General features: G+C 36.3%; 1 protein-coding gene across 5 annotated transcripts in view; it reads right to left on the reverse strand.

Moving 5' to 3' along the window:
• LOC100726918 (leucine zipper protein 2) overlaps positions 1-12,064 on the reverse strand; it is a 433,952-nt gene that overhangs the window by 46,806 nt on the left and 375,082 nt on the right. For all 5 annotated transcript variants that reach the window (XM_063256769.1, XM_063256771.1, XM_063256768.1 and 2 more), the window contains 2 exons: positions 10,298-10,372; positions 3,048-3,212 (listed from right to left, as the gene is read on the reverse strand). In XM_063256769.1, the coding sequence (XP_063112839.1) occupies positions 3,048-3,212; positions 10,298-10,372 (240 nt within the window). The remainder of the gene's footprint in view (positions 1-3,047; positions 3,213-10,297; positions 10,373-12,064) is intronic.

Here is a 12,064-nt window from a genome sequence, read left to right on the forward strand (position 1 = left end):
TTGAGCTCACTTTGTATCCCAGGCTGGTCTCAAACTCACAGTGATCCTCCTGCCTCAAGCCTCCTGAGTGCTGGGATTAAGAGCATGAGCCACCACGCCCAGCTTCACTCTATCTTTTTCTATATTCAACTGTACTTTTTGTTTAACTCTGTTTTACAGATTTTGGAAAAACAAACATTCAAACTTTGCTTTAAAGAAGGACTGAAAATAGTGGATACCAAATGAAAGGAAATTTGACTGCCCAGAGACCTTGGAAAATTAAGGGAAAAAAGCCCCTCATTCCTATACTACTGCCCAGAGCCTCCCTGAGATGGGGTGTGGGGAAGGAGCAGCCGTGTGCATGGAGGTCAGAGGACAGCCCTTGGCCCCTGGTCTGATACTCAGGATTTGAAAGATATTATATGTGAGGTGCTTGCCCAGAGATTAAACTCCAAGCATAAATAGAATTTCTGCCACTATGAAGAGGATAAAAATATGGGGAAACCAAGGCAGGAGACAAGCTTTCCATACTAACCTCTAAAGCAGGATGCTGTCTAGCACATTAACTCAGATCTCCAGAGCATCATCTTAGATCACTGGATGAGTCTGTTGTTTTTGAAAATGTGTCCATTTCCAAGGCTGTCTCCTTTGAACACTCTATCATTTTCTTTGATTAGCCAAGAGAAATACTAAATAGCTATTGAACTCAGTGACAGGCGATATATTGATTCACAGAAAATCAGGGAAAAATTACTAATTTTCTCTAAGTATTCAGAGTTAAAAAGAACCCAGTTTTGATAATGAGTTTAATAAACACAGGCTGGGTTGTAGTCAAATGGGACACACTCATAGAACTGCAAAGCCTTCAGCCCGATGTCTTTAGATTGAAGGGGACTGAACTGCTCTGTATGCCTTGTGCGTCAGCTCAGGAGTCAGCTCCAGGCTGTGTGGCTGAGGGCCTGTGGGGAGCTGCGCATTTCATCACCTGCCTGGAAGCGACCCAGGATTCTTCAAGGTGAACACAGAGCAACACACGGTCATGTGCTTTTCTCACTTGAGTCTGGTTACATACATAAACACAGAAATTAGATTTTCAGAGAAAGAGCAGAAAAAAAACCGAAAGAGAAAAATAATCCATAAAAAGGCCCAAGATAATAATACAGTAGAATGGAAATAATTTAAATGACTTTTGCAAGGCAATTTGTTAGTAACCCATAGTGATATTATATATGAATTAAAAAAATCCATTCATAAACTGACAAGTAGCAGACTAAAAGAGAATATTACATGGCTTATTTTGCCATCTTTGTTTTCGAGTCTCCATCGTGAAAGTAGCCTTTCCCTAATCCACAAACGCCTCTGAACTCCTCTGTCCTTCAAAAACAGGGAATCTCAACAGCAAGCATCATGCAAGTGCCCAGCCTTCCACACCAGCTACTGCCTGCCTCCATCCTTCAGTGGCCTTGGGATTCTAAGGCTCGCCTGGACCTGTAGGTGGGAGCCCGGCTTGTTTCCACACGACTCACTTTAAAATCAAGTGTTCAGAGAGACAGCTCTTTCCAAATTCCTGCTTGAAACTAGAAGTTCTTCTTCTCAAAATGATTTCCACTGTCTAGATTTAAAGCACCTTTCTTTTTTTTATTATTTCAAAAGGAAAAAAAAAAAGATAGAAACTCCACAGTATTTGAATAAACGGTAGGAAATTAATAGTGGTTAATATATTACACATTGTTATCCCAGAAGCAGTGGCTAAGGTTATAACATTCAGGCATAAAAAAAAAAAAAAAAAAAAAAACGATCAAAAAATCAAACAGTGAAAGCACAAACTATTCTTTTTGGTGAACTAACAGAGGTTAGTATTATAGTTATCTGTATTTCATATATATATATATATATATATATATATATATATTTATACATGTTTACCTATATATGTAAATTTTCCCCTCTTCCTTTTCTCCTTTACCCTATCCCAGTTCTTTCCTTTTGAGCACTTCCTTTCCCTTCATTATCAAAACATCTACATTGTGAATCTTATTTTTTAGTTTTTTTTTCCTTTTATTTTACACTAGAAAGATAATACAATATTTATAAATGTGAGTTTGATTTGTGTCACTAACACATATGTTCTCAAGTTGCCTCTATTTAAATATAAAAGCCTCAAGTTTTCCTTCTTTATAGTGAGTAATACTCCACTGCGTAAAAATATCACCTTTTTAAAATCCATTCTACGGTTGCTGGGCATTTGGGCTATTAAATGACTGACTAGATACGTTGCTGTCCTGGATTTTGTTTTAAATCCTCTGTGTATAACTGTAATGTGCAGCTGCTATAAGATCATTAGAAGACCTTGTTTTTGTTCTCTATCACTGGTGTGTGTGTGTGTGTGTGTGTGTGTGTGTGTGTGTGTGCCTGTCACTACAGACTAAAGCTGAGGCTTTGCACTGATCTTCATTTCCAGTGTGTTTTTCCCCTAAATTTGAGACAGGTTTTCTCTAAGTCCCTAAGCTGCCTGGGCTCCATTTGAACCTGTGATCTTTGTTCCTCGGCCTCCAAGATGCCATAGTTATAGGCAGAATTTAATGGGTTTCATTAAATTCCAGTTTCATTGGTAAATGTCTGCAGTACCTAGTGATTTCACTCCTCGTGGGGAATTGGTCCAGGTCCACATCTTGATGATTTCTTCACCACTTCCATCTCTCAGTCCCCTTTGTTTTGTAGAAGAACTTAATTTTTAAAAGTTGTTTTGTAAAGATGACAGATAAACCCAAAAAGAAACTATCAAACTTTGTGTTGCATGGTGGAATGTAATATAAAATACTATATTTTTAAATGTTTGTTTCATTTTGTTATAACTTTAATAATTATATGCCCCTGCCTAAGAAAACCAAGCTGCTATGAAAATACGGTGTTCCAGTGTTCTCTGAAAGATGTCGGACTTTTTCAAATTGGTTGACGCCCAGATCCTTCTACATCTTTCGGTGAAGTTTATGTCCTAGACACAAAGAATGTCCTTCCAAACACTTCACTTTTCCTAACATTACCTTCCAAATGAGAATAAAAGGTACCTGACTTTTTGTCCTTGCTTCTGGAATCTTCACAGCAACTGCCCTGGGCGGGCCTGACAGCTGAGATGGGTTGGAGGTGATCAGACTCAAAGGTGGAGGTTGGTCGCGAAAAACTGAAGTCAGACAGAGTTGCACAGTCTCTTTCATTGCTTTCATCTGTGACTCCTGGGGAGGGAGAGGGAGGGGGAGGGGAAGGGGAGGGAGACAGATAAATCTTTATTCACTTCGATTTCAATCACAATGATTTGCTGCAAAATAACATACTCGAGGCCCCTAGACTTCTTAGTTTACCCTGTTGCTGCTTTGTTTCCCCATATCCTTGGAAGCAGAGATGCATTTCTGACAGGACTTTGCACCTTCTTAGGTAATGGAATTTAACCTGAACTGAGAATAGAAACAGCTACCTGCATGGGCATATGCCAATAATCCACGCATTTGCATATGCAAGGAATAATTTGGTGCTTTTAAAACTTGTGAAAGTGGCATTCATATTGCTATTTACTATACAAAAAGGAAAGTCAAAGTTTTCACAGGATTTGAGATTTGGATCCTAGGGCAGGCTGAAGGTAGAAAACTGTCTCTAACTTCCATCAGTCATCCCTTTCAGCTTTTAAAAATATTTCATGCTAGCAAGATTAATAAAAAGTTTGGTACAAATGATCCCAAAAATTCCATCACTAAACTGATGAGACATATAAAACCTTTAGGAAAACTAATGGTTAAGGAATAATTGGGACATGAACTGATTAATTCTATGTTAACATCCATTTAGGACATAGCATGTTGCCTTCTGACCACAAAAGAGTTGAAAGAGATAGATGACAGGAGCCCAGTTCAAAGGACAAATTGGAACACATGAAATTTATGCTTTGGTGCATGCATGGATCAGTGAAGCAGCGAGATATGATTTGCCTTTCTAGCTAGGCAAGCAAATGTATTTTATATACTGTGCCAGGAACATAAGTTTGTACAGCAAACTCTCCTCTTTACCATTTCCTTATAAAAGAGCCCTCCTTGAACAGTTCACCTGCAGCCTTCCTAAAGCCTGACATTGTTTTTTGTTTGTTTGTTTGTTTTTCTTCTCTTCATGTTTGCCTTTAAGATAAGAGTGTTTACTGAGGCAATATCAACTCAGAAATCTCTCATTTGAATAAGGAGACTTTTTTCAAGCATTAGGATACAAACAACTGACAATGTACTTGTGTGGATAATGAGACAGGCATGCATTTCTGTCTCATTATTGTTGCTCTGTCAAGTTATCTAACATGAAATAAGAAGCTTATAATACTAGGGTGGAGGAGTGTTGGTTAGTGTGGGGGAAGTGCCAAAGTTCAGTGATGACATTTAAGAATTGCAATTTTACTAAACAAAAATGGACCTTGGATATGTTTGCTTTATTATTCGATCCTTGCCTCTTCCCTATTCCATTAGTTTTATTATTGATTGTATTTGCTTCCATTATATAATTTATCACCAATTTTGTGTATGTACATTGATATATGTGTGTGTGCATGTATATACACTTGTGTCTAAATTTTTCAACAGTTAACACAATTCCTGAAGGTATCAGCAAGGGATTGGAAGGGATCAGCAAACAGATTTGGCATAAAAAAACTTAAGAAAACTTAAGTGAAAATATTATTTCCGCATGTAGTAAAAGAAACATATTTCCAAAGCCAAGTAGAAACGCAGAATTGGTTCTGATGAGCTTTCTCTTGGGGCATCATGCCAATCTTAAAAGACTCTTCTCTTATATTTCTCCATGATCCTGGGCTGTGACACTGAGAATTTAAGAGTTAAATAACACAGATTGCACTGAGCTATGAAAGTGTTTTCTCATTCAAAAACAGTGAAAGGAATAATGCACCAGAATCAGGCAGGTTTTGGCTAAGTGCTAAAATTTATACTGTTTTGAAACGTTGGATTTCAATCTTCAGATCACGCAGGGAACAATGGCATTTGTTGAGTCTACTGCAGTTTGTCGTGACTGATCTTAAGGCTGGTGGCTAAGATCAGATTCTGGGAACGACCTGAAGCACACGTGTGATAGGGATGTCTCTGAATGTAACAGCTGAACTGAGATGTTCAGAATAATGAACACCATCAAGCTAAATGCTTTCAAAGACACATTTGCAGTAAATACAGTTTGGGCGAGACACTTTCTCAATGCAAACTGAAGGGAGTGTACATGTATGTTGGGTTTTAAATTATCTGACATTGAGTGCAATCCTTTTCTACTGCAGGCCACCTGACCCTGCCACCGTAAACCCAGATGAGCAGTGTCAACATTACAAGATGAATTCTCTGTCCCGTGTCTTTCCTGGCTATAATACTCACTGTGCTCTTGTTTTCTAACCTATTCTTAACCTTTCCATTCCAGTTTATCTTCTTTGCACTACAAGCCTGCCTTGTGATCTCCTAGATTCTAGCTGAATTCCTGGATTGCATTAGAAATTTTTCCTCCAGAGACCCTGGATTACTGTGAGCAACCTGCCTTCACATGGTCATTTTTCTATCAAACCTCCAGTAAGTCCCTCTTAACTTACTAGAGCCTGTGGCTGGTCCTACTCAGATGTGGGTCACTTCAATTTCATGAGCAGGACCCAGACAAAGATTTTACACACCATAACGCCTTTGCATTTTCATTTGTAGTGTTAGGGACATTCAAATTCAAAGCTGATCACTTTGAAGTCTGCTAGAACAAGAGGCTCCTTAATGAATTGGCATGTAACTATGATTAGTGTACTTTCCCCGAGAGTTTAAAGTTTATTCTATTCTAAGGTCTATCTTATTTTTGGCTCTCTACACCTGGCTTTACAAGACACTTTTCTCACTTGTTTTGCCACGTGCTAATAAATTGCAAACTCCTTACCTAAGATGCTGATTTCTCAGTGTCCCTTATTATAGCTTTTCAATTGTCCCAAGTTCATTCTCATCTTAGAACATTTGTGAGATCAGTTTCCTGTGCCTACAGAACCTTAAATGTTCAGTTTAAACACTCACACAATAAGCTCATGGATTATCTTCTTGAAAACAGATCCTGACCAAGCTTCCCAAGAAGCATTTTGACATTTGACATTTTGCTAATGTCTCTAACATCTTCCTAAATTTGTGTCTTACTTAGGCCTCGTCACCATGTGAAATCACCATCTCAGATGCAATACCTTTGAAGGTTGGTATATTTGTTGCATCATTACCAGTATCTAATTCAATTTTTTTTTGTTAAATGAAAAAATAAATTCACAAGAAGATAGAGGTTACTGTCCTTCTACAGAGAAAAATAATGAAGTGATTTTTATATTATACTTTGAATTATGTATATGAGAAAATTATTTTCTCAGATCCAAATTATTCGCATAATTGTTGAATAGTATGGAATGCATATGAGAAATTATTGGTATGTGTGATTTAGGATTGTGAGAGGTATATAAAGTAACTTAACGTGTACGTGTTAGTATTTTTTCTCAGAAAATAATACATTTTTTTCTTGTGACAATGGGCTATAATTTACAACTTTGTATATTTCTATTATGCTTTGAAAGGCAGTTTTCAACCTGTTTTTCCTTAGACTCGGTATTCTACGAAGTTGTCCCTGGCACTGTCATTTCCTGGATGATACCTTGTTACAGTCAGACACCCTGCAAACTTTTAAGTGAAACTTTAAGAGACTCCTAGGCCATAAATCCTTTTTAAATCCCAGCAATTAATGCTGGTTCTAATTAATAATGTATTGCCAAATGAACAATTGATTATTTGTAAACTTAAGGTTGATTCTTAGATCTTCAGATTGTTATTGTTTATGTAGTAAACAAAGCCCTCTTTCATTAATTGTGCCAGAATAACCAAGGTGGGATGTAGACTTCATGCTGCTGATGGGTTACTGAAGGCTGTTTTAAGCCATGATATAATGGTCTTAGGAGTTAGAGACCTGAAGAGAATAACAATTCTCATAGAAAGATGATGGAGAGAGGAGAAGTATGATCTCATTAAACTGCATTTTTAATTCATCTTGAAGTGAGCTGCAAATTTAACCTGACTTGGCTACAGCTTATGTGCCTCATATGCATCTGGCAGGAGGTTTTTGGAAATGGACCCTGCCATATTAAACGCTTTTATAGTCCATGGTAAAAAAACAGTGACAAAAATCCTAAAGGGTAAAGAGAGAATTGTTGCCAGATGGGGGTGTACTTGCGTGTAATCCTAGCACTGGGGAGGTTTGAGGTCAGCCTGACTATATTGTGAGTTCAAGGCCAGCTTGAACCACAAGGCAAGACCTTGTCTCAAGAAAACAAAATACAAAAGACAAGCAAAAAGTGGGTCTGTGTGAACTCATCTTCCTATAGCAGTAATAACTGATCTGTCCAACAGTGTCTTAGTGCTTTCATCTTTTGATGTACATAATTCTCCCTTGTCATCACTCTTAACAAAAAAGGTGGTAGTAGAGGTCCCATGAGTGTTTGAGGAGATTGAGGGTTTTGAATACAGCAATTAAACAGAGCAGCTGTGCCATGGTAGGATTCCAGGAAGACTGGGCTGGGAAACTTATGCACATCTGCTACACAGTGCTTCCTCATTCCAAAATCTACACGATGGCCGAGATGCACGGCTACTTGATGATGTCTGCAGAAGGTGGAATTGAGGAAGAGGAAAGCACAAAACTCAGAAATAGAGAAATGCTGTACATTGGTCATGAATTCTGTGACTCTGAGCAAATTATGATGTATTAATAAATTCTGCCCTCTATGACTAGACATATGCTCTGCATATTAATATAAACATTTATTCTCTATGCTTATAGTATCCCGTGGACCATGGCTCAGTGTACAACTTAACTCAGTTGTTGTTGCCCAAGAATACTATGGCATGGATATGAGCCAAGGTTATGTCTCATATATTTTCTATATGTCATGAACTTAACAAAAGGGAGTCCTGCAAAAAAAAAAAAAAAAAAAAAAAAAAACAAAACCTTCAAAACTAGTTAACCTTTGACTAATTAAAAGAATTTATGAAGCTACATTAGACAAAACATTTCAGGTAAGATAGTGCTTTAATAGTCAGAGACGATAAAAACTCAGAGCTCATCAGACCCTGCCAGGATCATGGGAATTCAACATCTTTTTAGGATGTAAATCATGCAGCAGAGATGATGGGAAGGGTGAGAGAGAAGAGCTTTATTCAAAGGGTGGTCTAGGTGAACTTTAGGGTTGTATACGCCTCTGGATTCCTGATTCGGCCAATTTTAGAAAGAGGAAAAACTTTTTTAAAAAGATACATCAGGGCTGGGGATTTAGCTCAGTGGCATAAGCACCTGCCTTGCAAGCAGGCAGTCATGAGTTCAATCCCTGGTACCAATAAAAAGGAAAAAAGACAAAAAAAAAAAAAAAAAAAAAAAGATACATCGTATTGTATGAGTGGGATGAGGTCAAAGGTTAGCATACATTGACACACATTCTTTTCTGTAAAATAAAATAACCTAATGAAACTAAATTGTTGGTAATAAAAATCTTTTCAATATCCTACAAAACACTGTCCATCAAATATCCACCAACAATCTATTAATGTTAATCAATAACCCATTAAAAGTCAATGACAAATTATTTTAAATGTGGCAATTTCAAAGGAGTCAAGTTATTATTAAATTATTCAATCAAAAGCTCATTGTGTCACTAGGCTCTAAATCTAACAAAATACAATCATCAACACCCATGAAATGTTCATAGTAACACACTTAATCAAAGACTATCTAGATATTCGCTCTACTATGTTTGCTACCTTAGTTGTGAAGTTTTTGTTATCAGAGTAAAGAGGTATGCCAAAGTGAGAAAGATGCCAATCTTTCAGAAGTATAATTTCAGTTTGACCCTTAAACACCACTGCACAGTAACAGGTGGTTAGTGAATGCCATTTAAGAATAGCTCAAAAAAATCAACATTCAAACATTGTTTTCTTTTCTCTTCTTGCAAATTAACCCCTGGCACAAATTTCTAAGTAGAAAGCAACACTTTTCTTTACAAACTTGCCGAATACGTAGAGTATATTACTGCAAAAGAAGGTTATAAATGCACATGTGTTATTTAACTTACTAAAATTAATACTAAGCTATGATCACAAAAAATGACAGCAGACAGAATAACTTCCTTGATTAAATAGATTTAGAGAAATATTGGGGCATATAGAAAAGAAAATGATGAATGTGAGTTAATAGAAGTCTGATTTAAATATTCGATTTTAAAAGCAGTAGCTTTAATATGTAATATATTTTTGCTATATTTAATATAATTGTATGAAATTCATCTGATATTACATATACATACTTACATGTAGTGTATTAATATGTGCTGTAAACTTTATTGCATGTTTCAAATGTATATTTCCAAGCATGTATGATTCATTGTTATATGCAAAATACATATATGTGCTTATATGAACTAAAGATTTCTCTATCTGCACAATTTCTGGAAGATAACACAAGTTGGAATAGGTGGATTTTTTTTGGTAAGCATTCCTAGTACAATTTTACTCTAATTATGGAAAGATAATTCCATCTACAAATTTGATGTGTATCTTTCTACTTAATCTGTCATTATAGTAGAATTTAAAAACGTGCCTTATAAGTAAACAATCATTAAATATTATACATATAATTAGGAATTTCACTCCACATTATATAATGTAGATATAACAGTATTTTGATAAAAATTTTTGTTTATAAATATATTTTATTGCTATTTCAAAGTACCTGTACAATATTTGAACCATAAGTTAATTGTACTAATAGCAAGAAGCTAAATTACTCCTGTTTTTTTTTAACATAAGCAGTACTACACTGAATGCCTTTGCCCTTTCTTGCAAGTAGATTCAAACAAGCAGTCTCAGAAACACATATAAAAACCAGATATATCAATTGGATATCAATCAGTGCTCACGCTTCTTTCCAACTCATTCATTCAAAATTAACACTCGACATCTCAGTTGATGCCTAATGCATGTTTATTCATGGTTTTCAAAAAAGAATGTCATCGTGAGGTAAAAAGTGTTGTGAACCCACAGGGACTGAAACTTGTAAATTTATGGTAGCAGCAAACACAAGGAACATTTGCAATCCAAGAAGACCCTCAAATATTCATGAATTCTATAACCATCTTACATGCATTGCATCTGAAACTGCATTAATAAATCAAAGGGTGCCATGAGTGTACTCTCACATTGTTTGCTAAAACCGAAGTGTGATGGTTCCTGAATAAACTCACCCTGTCGAGAGCGGCTTTCTCTAGTTCATTTTTGGCTACAGCTAGTTTTTGCTCCAGATCCGTAAGCTGTTGGGCCTGTAAGACGAAAGGCAAAAGTTTTCAGTAACTTCCATAATCGCCAACTATGTTTTAAGCATCTATCTTTCAGCAATACAAAAACAGGAAAATGTATCCCGTACATTTTAGTTACAATACAGGTTAAAAATAAAGTGTTATAGAGTCATTCGGTTTATATGTAGAAAATGGTATTTCTGAGTAAATACATACTAAATGTTTCACCCCGTTAAAACACTTTTCTCAAAGAGATCTTGAAAAAAAGAGATTTGTGTTTCTACACTGAAACACATTCTCCTCCCAAATTCATATACAAATCCTAAGGCCCAGTATGCCCAATAGATTTGTGCTTAATGACAGAGCCATGAGGGGGTAATTAAGACTAAATAAGGTCTTTCAGGTGGTGTCTTGCAGCTTCCCATAGGACCTGGAGTCTTCTAGGAAGAAAAATAAACCTGATTCTCTTGCCGTACTCCTAGTCTTATTATAAAGTGAAGAAGCCGGGCAGCAACAGGACGAGAAGCTACTGTCACCAAACCACAAAGAGTTTGCAGTCACCAAATCTATGAATTACTTAATCTGGGGCTGGGCCAGAATTTCAGAGTTGTTAAAAAGTAAATTTCTGGGGGTCTGGGGATTTAGCTCAGCGGCATAAGTGCCTGCCTTGCAAGCAGGCAGTCGTGAGTTCAATCTCCAGTACTGATAAAAATAAAAAGGCAAAAAAAAAAAAAATTAAAACAGTAAATTTCTGTTAAATACGCAGTCTGTGTCATTTTTTATGACAACTCAAGCAGATTCATGTACTAGTGTTCACTGTATTTCTAATTCTGACTTTTGTTCCATTTACCTGGGTGTCAGGTCATGTCCTTCTACCTTTTCAAACACCAGAACAGTGCTAGCCAAAGAAAAGAGCAATGACCTCAGATGTGCAGGATGTTTTGTGTAACCTGTGTCCCTCCCTTTCTAGGGATGGGATCCTGGGCAAAGCACCGGCCTTTTCTAAACTGGAAGGGACAATATTTTTACATACCATACAACCACCCATAAGTTGAGAAATAAGAATCCTTGGCAGTTTCATTATCATAGAGTACAGCACTTGTACCACCTTGGTCATCCAGCATCATTTCACTCATCCATTCATCTTTTACATAATCCTTATATTTTTTCTTTTACAGCACTGAGCTATGCTACGAGAATTAAAAGTTCTTTTTGTATTAAAAATCAAGCCCTACAAACTTAATCTCTACATTTGTTTATTTCTTCCAGTTTGTTGTGGTATAGTTTAAGAGAAAGAATAACAAATAATATTTATTTTAATTAGCTTTATGAATGTTGCCATTTTATTAATTATAATTGTATAGTAATCTATAATTTAAAACTATTAATAAACTTGTAATACATGCAAAACCTAGTCTCTTCACTGATAGTATAAGAAAGAAACCCAAAACTTACAGTGAAAGAGACACTAAATCTGAATATACCCATAGCTATTCGCACCAGGAAGTTCTGGCTGTGTTTTTGTACATTGCTTGGTCAGTGGAATGTTGAAAATTCTTACTTAGCAGAGCTTATTTGTATAAAGGGACACACAGAGCCACGTGTAAGCTAAATGAGGTCAGTATATAATATATAGCATGCAAAAGAATATTAAAATATTTACAAGTTTTTCTTTTCCTCAAGTGACTTTCTCATTTTGATATCTATTTATCCATC

Source organism: Cavia porcellus, unplaced genomic scaffold (genome assembly GCF_034190915.1).
Source record: "Cavia porcellus strain 051 isolate PalLab524CR breed Dunkin Hartley unplaced genomic scaffold, mCavPor4.1 scaffold_9, whole genome shotgun sequence".
Taxonomy (NCBI): domain Eukaryota; kingdom Metazoa; phylum Chordata; class Mammalia; order Rodentia; family Caviidae; genus Cavia; species Cavia porcellus.